Source organism: Coffea arabica, chromosome 3c, assembly GCF_036785885.1.
Source record: "Coffea arabica cultivar ET-39 chromosome 3c, Coffea Arabica ET-39 HiFi, whole genome shotgun sequence".
In the NCBI taxonomy this organism is placed as follows: Eukaryota; Viridiplantae; Streptophyta; class Magnoliopsida; order Gentianales; family Rubiaceae; genus Coffea; species Coffea arabica.
In genome coordinates this window covers 3931724-3952531 of record NC_092314.1, presented here as the reverse complement: position 1 = coordinate 3952531, position 20808 = coordinate 3931724, and the positions used below count along the sequence as shown (strand labels likewise).

Sequence of the window (20808 nt, the reverse complement as noted above, 5' to 3'; positions counted from 1 at the left end):
GAAAACAAAAAAAAAAAAAATTTTTTTTTACACTTACCGAATTACTTGATATTTGAGAACTATTGCTGTCTACTTTGGGAGAGTCCATACTAGATAGAGAAGCTCTCTGGGGAGGAATAAACTTTCTTCTGGTGTACTGCCTTTTCTGATGAGCAATCGGAGCAGTTGGATTTGAGGTTTCATTCCGACCAACTAAAGAAGAAATGGATTTCTCCTTTCTCCTAATGGGCAATGTGGCTCAACAATGGGCTCAATTTCAGTTTCCACTGCTTCATTGGATGGTTGATAAACTTTGCCTTTTCCTTTTTTGTCTACACTAGGAGCTTCCGAAGTTGCTTGGTCCACTGGAGGATTATCAACGTGGTTCTTGGCTTCACGAGCAAGATCCTTCATTCTTGGTTTCATCAATCTATGTTCGATGAGTAATTCATTTATAACGACATACTTGTTTCTCACAGATTGCCAACAATAGTCGTGCCTGTTGGTTTGGAAAAGGAAGAAATTTTGAATGAGAATCTCTACACGAACAATGCATTGTTTAAAGTATGATGAGTAAACTATGGTAAGCTAAGAAGTTAATTATAATTTATGCACATGATGATTAAAGATGTCTTAAACTCTTAATTTCTCGACTTACGAGCGGCTCGATTCGTTTGCAGCGCTAGTCTTAATTTCTTTCGTCCTAATGGATTTGATCTGGTAAAACATTAAAAGATACAGTAACTACTAAGAGGCAGTATCCTCGTCTAACAGCCTTTATGGCACTATATAGTTGAACTTCATACTTCTAAACATGTCATGGAAAAGTGTTATAGTGCCTCTAAGTCAAAATGAAATTTAAATTCAACATGAACATCCCCCGATTTAATTCTAAACTTGATGAGGCCAATTCTATCTTTAAGCACGGTAGTCTAGAAATTGCCTTGTGGTCCTTGCCACAAGTCCCAAGGATGAATCAATTACTAGAATAAAACCAACTATAGTTTAGGGTTGGCACAACTTTTGCACCACATGTAAAAACATATGCATTTTTGCATGTTTTTCTTTGCATGACACATCGTCTAATCATGCAATTTAATGCGAATACATGTTAATACCTAAGTACTTACCTCAAGCAAAGGGCCATTGATTAGACTAATTGACATGTTATATCCTAAGAACCAAGAATACCTGATTTTTCACAGGAAGAAGTGTAAAAGAAGATTAGTTCATACTTGAGCCTGTGCAATAGAGCGCTCCCAAGATCTGCATTGCACTTTGGACAGTTGTGCAAGTTTTCTTCAGTAATCTTTCTGGTTATGCACTTCTTGCAAATTGTTCAGACAAATGAGAAAAAACAAAATTACATTAAATTTAGTCTGTTTTATACCATGGAACAATCTAAAAAGGCAAAATAGCAGCTACAAAGATGAAATGCACAATAATATTCACTACCTCGCGAATTTGAGGAAAACCAAGATCAGAAAAACTTATGTTAGTGCCTGACAATTGACAAATATTCTCCCAGGATATAGCCTTGAAATTCAAAGAAATTTCTCTAGTTGATTTTGATGAGGTTTTGTTAGATACAAAGATTACAATGCAACAAAGAGAAAATACAATTTTCTATTTCAATTTTTTTTTTTTTTTGCTTTTAGCAACATGGTACCAACAGAACAAGAAATAAAATGAAACCTGCCCCAATTTTCCCCAAAAAATAAAAAATTTGATCAAAAACGAAAAATCTGTGCTTTACTATTTGTTTCCAAAACCGACACCGTGCAAAACCCGATCGCAAAAAAAAAAAAAAAAAAAAGTGAATGTAAACTGAGTAAAGCTAGGGTAAATTAAAATGAAGTTTCAAAAAATCAAATCCAGGGCTAGTGAAACTACACCATTGATAAAAATCAAATGAAATTTCAGAAAATCAAATCTGGGGCTAGTGAAATTACACCATTGATAAAAATTAGACATTTTATAGTAACATGGCGACATAGGATCTTGATCGGCTGAGCATAAATTGAGAAAAATTCAATCAAGCTGGGATGAAATTAGGTAAATTTACATACGGAGAATGTAAAAAACCTAAGCAAAAAAAATCAATAGGACCATGCAAGTCACAGATGAAAGCATGACTTCAACATTGAATTCACAAAAAAATTTCAAAACAACCTGTGTCTGTGAATGTTAAAATTATTTGATTTAGGGTTTGAATAAGAAAAAATCACGTAAAAGGAATATAGAAAATGAGGGGGAAAAATAGGAAAAAGCAAAAAAGATGCTTACAAGTATGACAACACTCGTCAATGGTCGTGCAATCCCTACAAAGTTTTTGGCAAATCCCACAGGTCAAAAGCTTTTTAATGGTTGCACGCCGAGCTTTGAAACTCATTCTTTCACCTCAAACCCCTTTTAATCTCCTGAAAAAAGAACAAAAATAAAGCTTCCAAGTCAAAGCTCTCAAGGCCTGTTTATTATTGCATGCCACTCTATAAAAAAGAACTATGAAAAAGCAGTAAGTTTTTAGTCACCTCTTGTGAAATAAAGGTAAGTAAACGGGAAGGATTTTGAGATCAAATGAGCAAGGAATCAAAAAATTAGTATAAGCATTTAAGCACTGAAAGTTAGTCTTCTTTGCATTTCTTGTGGTTGATTTTATCGGTATCTATACAGGTGGACAAAAATAAAGGTAGGTAATAATTAAATAAGGTTTAAGATTATTTGAAGGAAACAAATGAGAGATTAATTAGAATTGGACAATTGGATATAAGGATTGTAGAATGTCAGGTATGATATCTTTCAAGTTCTGTTTCAAGGAGAGTTGCTCATATTGCTCCTCCATGGCAGTGTGGTTGCTTTATATATGATCAAAGGCTTTAGCAGAGTGTAAATAATATGTTTACAACTTTTGGCTCTGAATTTATAGGTGGATCTAGATTCTCTTGTTCTTGACTTTTATTAAAATCTTATCCCTCACAATCATAGACAGAACTAAGGGAAGGCCATTGAAGTTTTTAAAATTTATGCTTTTTCCCTTCAAAAATTAGAAAATTTCAAGAATTCCCTTGATAAAATAAACCTTTATATATATATGGATCCCTTGGACGGCTTTCAAATCTCCTATACTTTTTTTTTTTCTAGATTTTTCATTTATTTTAATACATAAATTCAATTAAAATTTTGAAAGAGTGATTTATAGCTAATCTTATGACAATTCAAATTTAAAATTTAAAACTTTCATACCTCAAATGAGTGCTGACTAAATTGTTTATAGTTTGTTTCAGACTTTAACCCCTTTTCCTTCCATAAATAAAGAAAATAAATTTGGATAATTTGATTAGTCTAAAATCATTCACCTTAGTAGTACAACTTTATCATTTTAGTCCATTTTACTTCTTGATTAATAAAGATTGATCGATTTGCCGAATCTGAGGAATAATGTCATTAGTCTCATTTTTTGATCATTTACATAGTAGCATGTTTAGCACTTTCCTTACAGGTGTATATATATATATATATAGATTTGTCAAATATTCTGATGATATATCCGATTATAACCATTCATTAATTTCTTTTACATGAGTAATTTTCTTATGGCGACATATTTGTTTCTCACACTTTGTCAACCATAGTCGTGTTTGTTGGTTTGAAAAATGAAGAAATTTTCTATACGAACAATGCAATGTTCAAAGTACTAAGGTTCTCCATACAATTAATTAGTATCCTTCAAAAAAAGAGAAAGATATCCTGTACCACATGATGTTGATGAATGATTAAGGTGTGACAAATTAAGAAGTTAAGTGTAATATATGCACGTGCAAGTTATGAGTACCCTTTCATCCTAATGGGTAGAAAATCAAATGATATAATTATCAATTAATTAAGAGGCAGCATTTGCTCTAACCACTTTCATGACACTCACTACATAGTAGTTGAAATCCGTTTCTCTAAATAAAAACATGGAAAAGTATTAGAGACTTGGTCAGTTATGTCTAGGTGAATGTAGATTCTTCTATTCTTGACTTTTGTTAAGTTCTTTCCTTCACAATCATGGACGGAACTTAACTTATGGGAAATGGTTGTTAACATTTTTGAAACTTAGGTTTTTCTGCTCTCCGAAAATTTTTGAAAATATCTTGATAAAAAAAATAAACCTTTTATCCTTCCCCAAGAATTCGAAAATATTCGATGTAAATTTTCTAGTTTTTGTCTACATTCGCGATTGTTTATGTAGAGCCAAATTAGTTTATAAAAATCCAAGCCGAGCATGCATGGTTAAAATTGTGATATATAAGAAGGTTAGTGAATGATTGAGATTTAGCCATATTGAATCTATCGAAAAGGAGGAGGAAAGTTTACTTTGAATTTCTTCTAACAAAAAAGATTTCAATGTATAAGTGGCTTTTGGGCATAAATATTGAGATGCTAACATCCACACAATCATGCACCTGCATAAATAAAATAGTTATTAGCACCAACAATAATGCCAATGGTAATTTGACTGGATGTTCAAATACAATTGAGATACCATCTTAAGCAAATATTGCCTTGCAAAATTGCTCAAAACCCATAGACCTACCCAGGTATGCCCATATTTTTGAAAGGTTGGGAGGCTTAAATGGGTAATGATGGTTCTAAATTTCTAATAGGTTGGGTTTCTTGGAACCCAAGTACTTTATGGGCGGGTTGGATTATTGATTGGGTACCCAATGATTATTGAAAAATAAAGTAGGAGATTAGGTATGAGTGCCAACTAGGAGCAATGTATGCGATTTTTATTAAGATTTTCCATTGGATTATTTGCTTACATGAATTGTGCCCCCACAACTTATACACGTAAAAAAAAAAAAAAAAAAGTACATATAATAAGAATTCACGTGCAGGTAGTGTGCCTTGTAATAATGCATGTAGTGTGTGGTGCTCGGAAAAATTAGTATATCAGTCTAACCATTGGAGGTTTTCGTTACTTGTTAATTAATTTTTTGAAAGTTGAGTAGCCTATATTTCCATCAAATTACAGCCTTACGATTCGAACCTCGCACTGAAGCCTAGTTTGGATGGCAGGTGAATGGTTGAGACTCGTCGTGCATGATGAAAGTCTAGGTACCAGTAGTATTTTGTAAAGGAAAAGGAGGGAAAAAAGACGATTTATAATTGTGTTCTGTGCAGGTTGAGTTTCACAGAAATTTAACGATCTTTCTACTATTTCAAAGCAAATTCAAGTGAAATTAGCACAACTTCAAAATATAAGAAAGTAATTAATTAATTTTTAAATCGCACGTGAATTGCTACAATATTGGTTTCTATTTACAATGCTGTAATCTCCAACTTTTAGATTTATAAAAAAGTAATTAATTAATTTTTAAATCGCATGTCAATTGCAACAATATTGGTTACTTACGAGGGGATCACCACCTCCCCTAAGAAAAATAAAATTGGAGGGAATTCGACTGTCTCTTTTGAGATTAAATTTTTCATTAAACATAAAATAAGAGTTATCAACCCTTAGATTCAAACCTTCAATTAGTTCAAGAGTTTAAACCACTAAATAATGTTACAACATGTAAGTGGATTAGAATTATGGGTACCGCACCTTAAAAAGATGCTTGCATTTTCCAAATTTTGGACTGGTAATGCAAACATCTCTTGTCATAATAATACTTTCCTAGTATATTAGCCAATGGTAAAAATCCAACGAGTAAACCTTACAAACGGAACGAGTAAAGCTTAATCCATAGCCGCATATATGGGTAGGTTACCGTGTGGGTAAAATTACAACTGTTTAGATGCAACACCGCAATTACAGTTAACAATTTTCTATATGCACTAAAAAACAGGTTGATCAGATGGTTAGAATTTGCAGAGTGAGTCCATCCAGTTGAATTAGACCAGGTTACTGCTGGATGCTCTTCAATCTGACAAAGACGACTTGAAGTATGCCATTATCCAACAAGTCCCTTATAACGAGCATACGAAATAATGAGCACAAACGTTAGAGCAGCAAGAAACCCCGAGAAGACGACAACCTGGCCAGTTATCAGGAGTAAATATTAGTTAGTCAGCTAAAATAAAAAGTAGTTCACATAACAGTCAAATTACCATTGTAGTTTTCTATGCTTACCCATTTAAACATGTAACCATGGTCATCATTCCAAGTATAGGGTATGTTCATGCCAAAGATTCCAGCTATTAACGAATAGATAGACATACATACGGTACCCGAACTGAGAAAGAGCTCTAGCTGCAATGTCAGAGCAGAGTGAAGATGAGAAATCAACGACAAAGAGCTATATGTCACACACACACAGCTAAGAGTCATGAACGGTCTTCCTAGTTTGATGAAATAGAGGAACTAAATGAACGCACAAATAACACACCACAAACTCAGACACGCACAAGATACCTGAATCAGCTGATTTCGATGATTGTCCAGCTGAAGTAGAAAAAAACAAGCTATTCTTAGATCTCTCACAATCAAATTAAAGTTCTCGAGTATTGAAAATATCTTGCACTTCAATTACCTGAATGTTTATGTAGTCTTCTGTGTTATCAATATACTCACGTAACTGCAAAACAGTGTGATAATCACATCACAATCAGAAAACAAATATTGACTTGTGAATCTGTTCTATTGCCAGTATAATTCCAATAAGAGCTGCATCTTTTCTAATTTGATGAACCAAGACACAACAGAATTTAAGCAAATGAAACTCGAACAGTGTGCATCATCTTGCGTGTATGAATCTAGGCAAATGAAATCATACAAGATGGGTCATCTTGCGTGTATGAATATCCATGAATATATATTGGCACTTGCACTGGATACAACCCCCAAACCGTCCTTCCCCCACCACCCAAAAAAAAAAGCTCAAAATAATAATATTTCACGTACCGTAGCCAACTTGTTCAGTGTGCTATCAATTTGCATAAAATAAGCCTGCAAAGTACATGGTCATGACTTAACTTCTAGGTTCTATCGAATGAACTTCTAGGTTCTATCGAATGACATGAGAAAGTAAGGTCAGCTTATTACCTCGAGTAACATCTCAAGCTCCTCGACATCATCTTCATCCCCACGGACCGTAGCTACACTTGCCCTACTAGCTCTGGAAATCTTTGAGCCTATGGTAGGAGTCGCAAGAAACCAACCAGCAGCACCTGATCCACTAACAGGCGAAGATGCACCAGCCAACTTTCTTGACAAGTAAAGATCAGCCATATCATCATCGTCATCCAAAAGCTGTTCAAGCTCATCTCTCACCTGCAACAGCGTAAAAACTAAATCAGCCAAAATTACTTTGAAATCTCTCTTTTGCTCTCTTCTCCCTCTCACTCCTTAAGCTCCCTAAAATGTCCTGAAGAAAGAGTCTATCCTCCTCGCAGGCTCCCAATGAAGTTCATACTCAAGCACTTAGTACACTGCCATACATAAGATCATGATGCAACACTTCAACACAACTGCTATAATTGTTTTGATGAGTCAAATCAACTATAAATATTTTGGACAAGAAAGTCATGGCCTAAATCTTTTGCCATATGTTGTGTCCCATATGAATGTACAGACAACTTTAGCAATTTTTTTTGTTTCAGGCAAGTGCTGTAAGGTGATTATTAGCACTTCCATTTTGCAGAGACATGGATGTATGTCCCTTCCGCAAAGCAACTGAAATAGAGCAGTGTTTGCATCCTAAAATCAACTCAAACTCTTAAAATTATTCACTGGACATTCACCACAAAATGGCAAGTTCATTTCCACATATGAAAGAAAAATGAGATAAGCAGAGTACCTTTTGCACTCGAGCAGTCAACCTAGTCATTTGACTCTTCAATTTACGAACTCGGTCTAAGTTACGGCTACTAATCTGCATTGTAGTGTTTACAAGGGTAACATTGTAAAGCAGAATAAAATGGAACTTAAAGCCTCACCCTCTTCAACTAAATTAAGTTAAACAAAGAGGACAAACAGGAGAGCAAAAAGGACTAAGGGATAGGAACAGGGAAATTACCAATATCATCACCTAAAATTTAATAAACTGCTCATGGCACGTAATTGGGCCAATGCTTGCACATTAAAAACTCCATGACTATCAAAAAGAAAAATGCATAATACAATATGAAACAAAAAGCAAATCCCTTTTGAGTAAAACAACTTAAACTTTGGATGAGAAAACGATGGGCAAATATGAGCTACTTAATGCGGTAGACTTCTCACTGTGCGCAGATAATGACTTCCATCAACTTGCAGCATGATGTACTCAAACAGGAATTATACAAAAATTGCACAGTGCAAAGGGACAGTCCTGCTGACTGGTCCTACTGCTGAGTCCGCAGGAAATGCAAAAACTCTTTCATTTGGCCCAAAATAAAGGGAAAGTAACAGTTGAGCATGGGATGGGGAAAAAGGAAAAAATAAATACTTGATGCAAAAGCTCATTCTAGACCAGTGTTTCTTTTCTTTTCTCTTTTTTCCCTGCTTTAGGTTGCCTTCATAAGTAATAAAAGGAGGACAAAAAGGAAGCACAGAGAGAGAAAGTCAATACTTAAATATTATTGTCATGTATCTAACAACAAAATACATGTCATAAAATTTGCACCTTGGATGTTAGCATATCTAAAGCTGGGTAGACAGCAGTCTCCAATTCTATTGTGCGGGCAGCAAGGTAACTACATATAGCTTCCAACGCTACCTCCAGGGCCCTAAATTCAAATGGAGATTCTGCATTTCATAAAGTTGGCAAAGGACACATTAATATGAAAGATTTACAAACATAAAGAAAAGTACAAATCAAAACAACATTACAAAAGAATGACTATTACTAGAATAAGAATCACTTGTCGTTATTACTTCCTCCAATAAACTAAAGAACACTAGGAGAGTGGAGACACAAGTTATACCATCTTCTTCACCATTTTCGACATCATTATGGGCAAGCAACTCCTTCCCATCTTCATGATTTTCATGATTAGAATTGACAGATTTCAAACGCCTTCGTAGTTCCTCAACAACAGGAGTTACATTGTCATCTAATGGATCTCGAAGTAGAACCTGTATAAACAGAAAGGTTCAAAATCCTATCAATAGAAGGCCTGTATTCTTTTCAAGCACGTTGGCAGTTTCATCATTCTAAGCTACCCTGACCTTAAAATTTGATATCAGACTCAGATCCAACATCTATTGGGAATTACAACCTTGTGCAATAAAACAACAAAGAACAGTATAGCCAGTAAGTGAATGTTGTTATCCAGATCAGATGACTAGACATCTATTTAATAGAATCCTGATATAAAGCTCAAGATAAAAACAACATGAGCTGTATAATGGATCTCTGGATTCTGAAAACAGCAAAAAGGCTTAACAGTACAATAAAAGCCCTGACTTGGCGAAGGACAACCCTATAGGTTCAATAAAAAATTCTCATCCACAACATCACGAGTACAGCTAGAATGCTATACAGGTTTTCTTTGTTGATTTAAGTATATTTAATCAAACCAGAGGAACAAATGAAGGATCATAAGATTTATTATAACCAAGGTAGGGAAAAGTAGGATAACAAATATATAAATAAAAAATAACAGAAACAGAAGAAATGTACCTCTTCAGCCGTAATGATAGCCTTGATATGCTGCCAATATCCACCAAAAATTGTCATTAGTTTTCAGCTTAAACTCGTTTCCCTAACAGTGTGGAATTGTGAAGTTCAGAAATACAGCACACAGAAAGGCATTAAGTTTCATTTTGAAAATTGACCAACTTAAAGTTCAAGCAACAAGCAAGAAAGACCTTGAACGTCGATGTAAAATCACAGAAAAAGACCATCCACCTCTGAACGACCGCACACGAACAAACTAAACTAAAACCATATTAACTTTACCTTTCTTTGTCAAAAGGATCCAACAGCAATGAAAAGATTGACTTTCAATTTCTAGCATAATTAAAACTTTTCTTTGAGTTTCACATCCAAAAATAGCCTAAACCATAACCTCCAGAAACATTATGTCAAAGCATCAATGAGAGAATCAATAATATTTTGATTCCTTTTACTTTCAACATGAAATCATGAACAATAATTTTCAACCAAAATTTTAAACTAAGAATTTTCAATTTGCAATAAAATATTATGACAAAAATTTTCAATTAATAAACAAAACCCAGTTTATCAACCTCAAAACTGAAAAAGCAAAAGTATTTACATCAAGATTCCCAAACAGCCAAAAAAAAAAAAAGAAAGCCTTCAGGAGAACGTCAATAGGAAAAAAGAAATTTATCCGAAAATTACCTCCAGATTGAGAACAATGGCTCTATCGCGACCAAGAATCGCGGAGGGATACGACAAAAGAGGGTCGAGAATGCGAAGATCACGCGCGTGGATTTGCACGCGATGCATGATCGCATATTTGTCGACGTCCAAGACGGTTTCTTGGCCGGAAGAATCCATCAAAATCCAGCTGCGTGACCCGGCACCCTTTTTCTTCAACCCACCACCGGTACCCGTACCCGGATCCACTGGCACCACGTACCCGCCTTCCCGACCCATTTTTCCGCAGTCACCACTACCCAACCATCCCCCAAAAGCCTATTGTGTATTAGTGGGTGAGAGAGAAAGCGAGACAAAAAGAGAGAGAAAGAGGGACAAAAGGGGAAAAGAAAGAAAACCCTAACTTGCGAATCGGGAATTAGGGGTTTTTGGTGGGTTATAGAGAAAAAGCTCATCGAATATTACACGGTGAGGAAAGGTGGGAGCAGCAGAGGGCGAAATGACGGAGAAGGTTTTCTGCTGTGTTTTTCGTGCGTGAGATTGTGGTGCAGCATTTCTATTTTTGGTATTACGAATTGGAATTTTGTCCGAACCTCACTTGAACAAAATTTTCAAGTTAAAAAGTTAATTTGATGATAGAATAATGCCCTTCAATCTTTAGAAATTTTGTTCGAACTTGACTTGGACGAATGTCTGGAACTGTTCCAACTCCGCTTCCGAATGTGCTTAGGCTTACCATCAATTGGAGCACCGAATTTGTGGATGTGAAGCGAAAGAATAAAGTTCCAAAAACCGTTCCCAATAATGAAAGAGACAAGTACACTTCTTTGACCATGAACTCCTGTTTGAGAGCGACTGCTGAAAAGTACAGATTAATTGTTTATGGACATGATTAAGTAATTTGAGGCTAGTTCACCTTCAAGCTGAACCTGCATGCAACCTCCCTTCAATTTTTGTCTTTTCCTCTTGCGGAAAGTGATTTTAGATAGAACCAACACCAATCATGTTCCTCAACTGAGACTTTGGTACACCTACTCCATTTCTATGTATACTAGGGGGTTATCGGCTGTGCTAAGCACAGCCTAGGCCCCCTATAATCTGTTAGCAAATAATAACCAATCAAGTATGTAGCTAAGAATATGAGACTAAACAAAACATCACCAATCATTAGTATTGCAACAGATAAAAGAAGATGACAAAAGGTTGACAAGTAGTTTCATAAATAGCCTAACATCTTCAAATATAAAGTGCAATCATAGGCTGCAATTACAAAAGATCACATATTGAGATCCATTAAGGTGCACAAAAGAACAATTTCTTAATGGATGTCAATATTAATGCAGCTGTAAAGTGTTTTAACATTAGCAAAATGAAGAATTCAAAAGGCTTCAAGGAAGTTCAGAGTTCATCGTCACGCTGCTTCTTCAAGGGACTTCCAGGTGCATTGGTGGACAGCAAGGTAGGTGTATTAGCTTCAGCAGAATCCAAACCAATTCCAGGACGCACAGTTCCAAAAACCAAGGCCCTCTTTGCTGTTGTCACTGCAGGCGGCAGTTCATTTGCAGCAGTAGATGATTCAGCAATGGCATCAAGGATCTTTTTGGTTGATGGACTGAAAAATTCAGTCTTCTTGGTAGGCTGCAGGACAGTAGCTTGTAGGTCTGGAATTATTTCATTGGTTTCTGCAGTTGTGATGGCCATTGGAATGTGAGCTGATTCGATAGAACACCCATTATATGCAAACCAATAGAACAGCTCAGTTACTTAGAATAACATCAGCAAATGGGTGAACATCTTTTAATTCTGAGCAAAAAATTGTTATTTAGTCTATTCTAGGCATGAGATACCAACCCAAAAAAAAATCTAAGCTTGAGATAATCAAGCTGTCATAGACATATTGAATGCCTGTTGTCTAATATGACTTGACATTTTCGAGAGCTTTTGCTTACTTTAGCTACCTGAAGATCATACATTAGAGTCAAGCTGAAATCTTAGCTAAAATTTTAGTAACAGGCATTCAATATGTCTATGACAGCTTCATTTGCTAAAATTTTAATGCCACTAATTTCTGCATATTTTCCAAGTTAACCATTTTAAACTTTTGTAAAAGTATATGCCTTCTATTCACTGTCAACCAAAATAGGTCTGTAACATTAAAATATTATGTGATTTTATTTTAAACTCGTTTTGTCTTTTAAAGCCTTTCTTATAAATTCCAGCTCCCTATGCCTTCAATCTTAAAATTAAATAAATTACTCTAACTTATCATTCTCTAAACTATATGCCATTCACAGTTTAAGGCCAGAATATGATAAAGATAGCATACAATCAACTATTCCACACACCCTATAATGCATCCTTTACAACCCAATATTCATCGTTTAAACTGGTACTCAGCAATAATTTTGTAAGGCTATGTCTATAAGAAAGTTTTTTAATCAAATATTCAAATTAACAAAATCACCTGCTCAAATAAGCAATCGTTTGTTTCATAAAGGATAACACAAAACAAATAGCACCAATAAACTTAAAATAAATGAAGCAGAAACTGAAGAAAAACTACAAAAAAGAAAAGGGAAAGGTGAAATTTCACTTATGAAAATATAGGCACTCAAAAAAAGAAAAGCTGTGGATAGATTGAAGGAGGACAGCAAACTGACCTTCAAGTTAAAAGGTTGGTCGAAGGAACCGCAGCAAAAGGAACCTATGAATTGAAACATATATCTGTATATTAGAATTTATTAATCTGAGAACTATTCATAAGAGGAAAATTTGGGGGGAAAAAGGGGGAGTTTTTTTCTCACCAGAGAGGCTCCAAAGAACAAGGTGTAAAGGGTCGGAGGATTTTGATTGCAGCTCACAAGGCAGAGAAGGCAGCACGATGCACTGATAAATACGTGCATCCCATTTCGTCAGCCGCTGGAAAAGGTACAGGCTAAGTGGATAGGAACGCTACTTCGCAGCATAACTGGAATAAGGGAAAAATCACATCCAAGCAGATAATTGTAATCGTAATCATACGGATGATGAAGGTTGAATAGAAAGCATAATTTAGGCGGAAAATTGAACACCAAAGCTGATCAAAATAGAATGGCATACCTAACAAAAAGTTCCCCATTTCACTCCTCTGAAGTACAACTATCACGTGGGGCTCCAAGAATTCGGCAACATGAGACGGAATTGATACAGAAATGGGTTAATCGGATATCAGAGAAAGAGGGAAAAACAGTTAGTGTAAGCAAAGCAGTTGACCTGCACCCAATTCTGCTGCTCTGAAGTACAAAGACCATGTGAACGGTCAGCAAATGAAGCGGCTGCAGGAGTAGCAGCTGACCTGCTGGCTTAAAGAAGGAAGCCACAAAACCCATCGCTCAAATCATGGAAAATCAAAACTTTTTACGGCTGGAATTGGGGATTGCTCAGGACAGATGCGCCGAATTTGTGCTAAGAATAGCCGTGCGGTAGAGGAAAGGCAGGAAATGGGTTCAACGGCAATTTGGGAAAGAGATGCTGGGTTTGGTAGCATAGCTGGTTGGGACTGACTTGCTCAGAATAGGTAGGCTGAATTTTGCACAGAATAGGCTTCAATGCAATTTGAGGGGTCTTCAATGCAATTTGAGGGGAATGCAATTTGAGGGGAAAACGGGGCAATAGCAAAAGAAGGAAAACAAAGGCAACAAATGGGTTCAACGGCGGTAGCATAGCTGGTTGGGACTGACTTGCTCAGAATAGGTAGGCTGAATTTTGCACAGAATAGGCTTCAATGCAATTTGAGGGGTCTTCAATGCAATTTGAGGGGAATGCAATTTGAGGGGAAAACGGGGCAATAGCAAAAGAAGGAAAACAAATAGAAGACTAAACAACTTGCCACTTGTCAGATACATAACAAACCACGTGGCAAGAGGAAAGCAAAGCATTAAATCTGGCTCTTTTCTTATATACTAGGTAGATATATATTTTGGAGTCTTCATGTGGATGATTACAAGAATTGTACCTTCTCAAATTTTACTAAATATAAGCAAATGAAATAATCTGCTTTTGGATCTATCTCTCTTAATCATTTTGAGATCTGTATTGATCCCACTTTTGGTTACAAAAATTCAATCTTTGACTATGAACAGAAGGGAAAAAAATGTCTTGGATGCATGAAAATACCATCATATAAGAGTTGCAAAATTGCTTTAGGATAGAAAAGGAAAGAAGAGAAATGTTAAATTATGAAGGAAAAGAAAAGAAAAGAATATAAAAGAAGAGAGGAGATTTTAAGCTGTTTGCTTGAATGATGTCATCAGTACGATACCAACAGCAGTGGCAACTTTCCAAGCTTAACAATACAAGCAACAATAGATTCTTTACACACCACTTGAATTTTCTGCATCAAGTTATTGACAATAGTGCCTATTATCTATCACTTTCAATTTCGCTTGCCAAGAAAATCCAGATGTTTTGGCATGGTGTATCAGAACTGGACGTTCCTCTTGCCATGAATTATGCAGTTTATGATCCTACAAGTCCTTTATATCGAGCATAAGACATGATCAATATAAAAACTACGGAACAGAAAATCCCCGTGATGATTACCACCTGGCCAGCATTAGAAAATCAATCAGTCCCAACCATAATGCAACTGTATAAGAATCACAATTCCCAAACGATCATGCTAGAGTTCTGTAACTTACCCATTTAAACAGATATCCATAACCAGTATTCCAAGTATATGGGATGTTTACGCCAAAAATTCCAGCTACCAAGGAATATATTGACAAGCTTAAAGTTCCTGAACTGAGAATGAGTTCTAGCTGCAGACACATAGAAAATGAACTCATCTAGTGCAGAGCAAAGCGTGTTAAAAGAATCTCATTTATGCATGTAGTCTGCACCTGAATCAGCTGATTTCGCTTGTTGTCGAGCTGCAAAATGCAAAGATGAGTTGTTTTCTGATCACAATCCAGTTTGATGAAAATGTACAAATATAGAAACTGACTTAATTTCCTACGACTTCAATTACCTGAATGTTGATGTAGTCTTCTGTACTATCAATATATTCACGTATCTGCAGAAATACTTGTTAAGCATTGGGATGAAAAGCTTCCAATTAAAGTTGAACGTTAAAAAGACATCCCATAACAGTAGTACCCTTTGGGGGTTTGCATTAGTAATGTGTGAACCTCGACTTTGACACTACAACCATTAATACAATGCAAAAAAGATAATAGATTAAAAACAATTGAATTTCATGTACCGTAGTTAACTTGTTTAACGTGCCATCAATCTGCATGAAGTAAGACTGCAGGATAAAAAGAAAGAGAATTGGCCAACTTCTTGATGTTTTGGTGCAAAACAGAACCAAACCAACGAGTTAGTAAAACCTCTATTTACCTCAACTAACATCTCGACCTCCCCAACATCATTCTCATCACCAAGAGCTGTAGCAACACTAGCCCTGCTAGCTCTCGATGGTTTTGAGCCTATACTTGGAGAGTAGTGAAGAAAAGCAGCTGATCCACTTAAAGATGAGGTTGCACCAACCAACTTTCGTGACAAGTAAAGTTCATCCATATCATCATCATCATCCAAAAGTTTTTCTAGCTCATCCCTTACCTGCAATCAAGCATTTAAACCAAACCACCGACAAGCGGTCCATTATCACTCAGGAATGATAAGTATCAATTCACAGACGCCCAGCCCTGTAGATGAAAGATCTAGAAAGTGCACCTAAAACAATCGTCCAACAAAAAGTTCCTGTATAACCGTTTTGGAAAAGTAATCAAGGACTAGAGGACAGGTAACTTGACAATAATTCCATCTCCAACAGAAAAAGTTGTATCTTCTCTTGCAAAGCAATCTAGCAAGATGCATGCTTGAATTGCCTGAATAACTATAATTGTATCACCCTCTAAGGTAACATACATCATTTTTTACATGAAAACATATTATAAGAGCCGCCAAGGTAGCTATTAGAATATCTATGCACAAGAAGGAAATAGCCGAAGAGAACTACCTTGTGCACTCGAGCAGTCAAACGAGTCATCTGACTTTTTAACTTGCGTAGTCGGTCTAAGTTACGGCTACTAATCTGCAATAACAGGTATAAACAAGAGCAATAGCACGAGTATCAGCAAGAAAGAGAAGATATAACTAGCTTTTCGGACAATTAAAAGAAAGAAAAGAAAAAAAGAAGACAAATGGCAAAAGGAGTAGTGCAGGAATTGAGAAGAAAGTTATGTATCAATGCATAAGCTAGGTGCACATTTGTGATACATCTTTAGAACATTATTTGGTGAAGGGTCTGATAAAAAGAGAAACAATAATTCAGGAATGAACAGGGTGAATGAAACCACCAATATTTGTACACAGCCAAAAATGGAACATCAGTGAATAACTCATGTTATCCTTTAGGTTTCTGTGAGAAAAGAATAGGGCACATTGAACTACTTGATGATGTATACTAGAAGTCTCTCCATATTACAGAACACATTATATTAAATCAGAAACAGGACAGTTTACCCAAACAGGGGAAGCATTTATGGGAGAGGGTATGAGGGTCGTCCTTGAGATATATCACCAAAAAAAGGTAGGCTGATGAAACATCAAAAAAGATTTTGATAATCAGCCTCGAGCAAACTCAATTGTGGTTACAAGGTCAAAGCTTATCTTTAATTTTTTCACTCGTAGCTGCCTTCATAAACAACAGAAGACTAGACGCGGAGTCAAACAAGTGTGTGCGCACACACATACATTAGAGCGCTCAAATCTAAAATGAAAACACAAGGAAAAGCATGCTAATTTGCACCTTTTCTGTCAGCATATCTAGAGCAGGGTAGACAGCCATCTCCAATTCTATTGTGCGGGCAGCAAGGTAACTGCAAATGGCTTCTAAAGCAACCTCCAGGGCCCTAAATTCAAATGCAGACTCTGCATCCCATAATGTTGATAATCAAGGCTCGGAAAATGTAGGCCAGCACATACAATGAAAAGGAAATATTGATTGTCAAAAATGAGAAAAAAAAGGACATTAAAGAGAAAAGAATTATCATCAGAGAAGTAGGATGAGAAATGTATCTATTGTCCTCAACCCTTTTTTGAAATCAGGCTTTATAGAATAGGTGACTGGAGCTGTAAGGCATACCGTCTTCTTCCCCTGTATCAAGATCATGCTGGGGAACTGACTCTCTGCCACTTATATTATCTATATCATCAGCATTTACCGGTTTCAATCGCCTTCGAAGTTCCTCCACAATGGGGGCAACTTTGTCATCCAATGGATCGCGAAGCAAAATCTGTACAGGAATTACATCCAAAAACCAGTCAGGCAAAAGGTCCCCGATAGTACAGTTCAGTACTTTCTCACTGAAAGCATCAAACAAGATTTGAACTTATAAACATTCACGCACCACAATTTTCCCATATGATCATCCTAAACTACTTAATCCTAGATGTTAATTTCAACATAAGAACACTACTTTGTTTTAATGATATAAGCAGGTAATAGCATGTTTAATGGAACATTAATGTCATTGCAAGACATAACAAAATTAGGTGCACAGGTACTGCAGTCAACATATTAGAACTTTGAAGAAGCATCATACATTCTGTTAACAAGGTTAAACACGAATGCAATCATTTCTTATTCACTAATTTTGATTGTACATTTGATTTTTAAAGTAAAAATTTTCTTAGCTGAAGTTCTTCTCTATAGCTCATTGAAAGTCACTTAAATGTGAAGTATACATACAGAAGCCACCTGTAAATGTTCACCACAGCAAAATACAAAGGAAAGTAAAATAATGGATAGGAAAATTAGAATCATAAAAAGAAATAGAAACAGAAACAGCTTACCTCTTCAGCTGTAATAATAGCCTTGATGTGCTGCCCGTTGCAAATTAACAAGGCATGCACACAAAGCAGAAACTATTAGGAGTTTATATTGAGTAAAAACCAGTTGCCTAACAAAAATTCAAGTCTAAGATAATCTTTCTTAACATAAACCAAGGCTCTTATAGAAAACAGCAGTTCCACTTGGACAATGATTGTCAAGGCCATTTGGAACATATATACGAGTAAAAAGTAAGGAGTTTTAAAAAAAGGGCAAATTCCACTTTACCCCCCTGTGGTTTAGCATTTTTTTACATAACCCCCCTATGGTTTCAAAAGCTATACATAACCCCCTTATGGTTTGGATTAAAGTGTCAAAGTGACGGGAATGATCATTTATAACGGCGTCACCTAAAATGTCAAAATTACCCTTATGTAAAGTTGAAATTTATGTATTAACCAAGAGGGGTTATGTGTATTTTTTGAAAATCATAAGGGGGTTATATGGTAAAATATTAAACCATAAGGGGGTTATATGGTAAAATATAAAAATCATACGGGGTTGATGTGTCATGTATTTATAAGGGTAATTTCGACATTTTTAGAAGTTCCGTTACGAGTGACTATTTCCGTTACTTTGACACTTTAATCCAAACCATGAGGGGGTTATGTATAGCTTTTGAAACCATAGGGGGTTATGTAAAAAATGGGTAAACCACAGGGGGTAAAATATAATTTACCCTTAAAAAAATGCCCATATATATGAGTAAAGAGTTTTACCTCCAAATTGAGAACAATGGCCTTTTCACGACCAAGAATGGTGGAAGGATAGGATAGAAGAGGGTCAAGAATACGGAGATCACGCGCGTGAATTTGCACGCGATGCATGATCGAGTACTTATCAACATCCAACACCATTTCTTGACCGGAAGCATTTATTAGCATCCAGCTCCAGCTCCCAGCTGCCTTCTTTATCAACCCACCATCACCGCCGCTGCTTGGTTGGCCCTCCGGCACTACTTTCCCATCTTTGCCACCCATAATTATCAGCACAACTTCTAACCATTAACCCCTCTACAAAACTATACCTCTTGTGTGTGCGTGTGTGTTGAGAATATGAGAGTATAATTACTACATGGCTGAAAAACGATTGTGGGAACATAATTTGTATGAATATATATAGCAGGGGATGATGAAGCTGGGGAAGGTGCAGAAGCAGAGGAAAGAACTGGGAAAAGCTAATGTTCATCTGTATTTCGGTTTTTGACATCCGTGTGTAGGTAAAATATTTAATTGAGTTAGGAAGGTTCCTTTGGTAGAGTTTTTATCGCTAATTCTACAAACTTCTGGGGTGGTTTCATCATTCGTGTATTTGTAGGTTGAACTTAAGGCTCGAAGCGGTGGCAAAACATTTAGATAGTAAATAAATTATTCAAAATATTATTTAAAATAATTATTATAACATTTTTGGCGATGTAACATACGTGAGATAAAAATATAATTACAAAGATAAAAAGATGTGTTAGAAAATGTGTTTGTAATGCAAGTAAATAATTTTTTTTTTACAAATAAGTACTAGAGTAAATTATTAATAGTTCCCTTGTGGTTTCATCTATTGCTATATGATCCTCCTAATATTTCAAAATATCTACTTCACCCCTTACGATTTCATATAAAATGAAAATTTAATGAAAAATAACCTGTGTAATGTCGTTAGTTGAAACACCAGTAGCGTCCTTGTTGAAATACTAAATCAAATGATAACTGAACGACCTTGTACAAAAAATCATAGAGGAATTAAGTAGATAAATATAAAAATTATAGGGGAGTAAAGTGAATATTAATGCAAACTATTGGGGTCAGGTGGATACTATGATTTCATCACACGTATTCTTAGAGTGAATGTGATCTGGTCGCCATAATTGATTATGTATTCCGCCCATTTTCTACTTTACATAAAACCAAAAGGGGGTTATGTAGTTATTTTGAAATCATAAGGGGATCATCTGAAATTATGCAGAACTACAAGGGGATTGTATGTAATTTACCCTAAATACATACTATCCTAACACGCCCATTGATTTGAGTGTTGATATTGGCATTTAAAAATTTGTTGATGAGACATTTTATTTAGAAAAAAATTTTAAATCATACGAAAATACTCAGATAATTCAATTTTTCAATCCAATTATGATCCTGGAGAGATCTATATAAAACGTCCTTTTCTTTTTACGTGATTAAAAAGAAGTTGTTAACGCACCAAAAAGACAAATTATAATAATCAAAATTTGACCACTAGTATTAGTGGATAATAGAAGTTATCACACTGAAGTTGCATTAATTACAAGTTGAAGATAATGGCATAAAAAAGTTATCATATAGGTAACGAATGATAGTGATGTACTCGTTCAAGTTTTTCTGGTACATTCATAACTGGGCTTGTTACATCCTAGAGTCAAATGCTAATAATGCAAGAGATTAATCTAATTAATTTAAGCATGAGCTATTAGCTATAGGCAAGCGACAACGTTCGACTCAACACTACCGTCTTTTACTCTTATTGCAATGCCATTTGCAACCGGTCAGTGTAAAAAACTCCTCCTGATGATAATCTTAGTGGCCAAATAGTTCCTCGAAATCCTAGGTTTTGATTCTCCGATTAATTTTTCTTGTAACATCATTGTAAAATTTGCATTTGCACTGGCGATTTTTTTTTTTGTCCCTCCCGTTTTATCATCCAATACAACCCTCTCCACAT

General features: G+C 35.7%; 2 protein-coding genes across 9 annotated transcripts; both read right to left on the bottom strand.

The window, feature by feature from the left end:
• Positions 1-5625: 5625 nt before the first annotated feature.
• LOC140037546 (magnesium transporter MRS2-I-like) lies at positions 5626-11213 on the bottom strand. Of its 6 annotated transcripts, none has more exons than XM_072081912.1 (11): positions 10257-11192; positions 9573-9602; positions 8797-9025; positions 8574-8695; positions 7767-7841; positions 7013-7240; positions 6872-6916; positions 6501-6545; positions 6383-6412; positions 6101-6220; positions 5626-6005 (listed from the first exon to the last, which is right to left on the bottom strand). In XM_072081912.1, the coding sequence occupies exons 1-11, from the start codon at positions 10512-10514 to the stop codon at positions 5922-5924; spliced, it is 1266 nt and encodes a 421-aa protein (XP_071938013.1). In that variant the 5' UTR covers positions 10515-11192; the 3' UTR covers positions 5626-5921. The 6 variants fall into 6 exon arrangements, with proteins under 6 accessions (XP_071938013.1, XP_071938019.1, XP_071938016.1 ...); XM_072081918.1 differs by having other exon boundaries at positions 8875-9025; positions 9573-9654; positions 10257-11075; XM_072081915.1 differs by having other exon boundaries at positions 8875-9025; positions 10257-11050.
• A 168-nt stretch (positions 11214-11381) lies between these two features.
• LOC140037547 (magnesium transporter MRS2-I-like) lies at positions 11382-19406 on the bottom strand. 3 transcript variants are annotated; one of them, XM_072081919.1, is made up of 14 exons: positions 18831-19406; positions 18075-18146; positions 17365-17515; positions 17029-17150; positions 16237-16311; positions 15615-15836; positions 15478-15522; positions 15244-15288; positions 15116-15145; positions 14915-15034; positions 13335-14819; positions 13040-13203; positions 12896-12939; positions 11382-11917 (listed from the first exon to the last, which is right to left on the bottom strand). In XM_072081919.1, exons 1-11 carry the CDS (start codon positions 19089-19091, stop codon positions 14733-14735), a joined length of 1230 nt encoding a protein of 409 aa, XP_071938020.1. In that variant the 5' UTR covers positions 19092-19406; the 3' UTR covers positions 11382-11917; positions 12896-12939; positions 13040-13203; positions 13335-14732. The 3 variants fall into 3 exon arrangements, with proteins under 3 accessions (XP_071938020.1, XP_071938021.1, XP_071938022.1); XM_072081920.1 differs by having other exon boundaries at positions 18075-18104; XM_072081921.1 differs by lacking the exon at positions 18075-18146.
• Positions 19407-20808: the final 1402 nt, after the last annotated feature.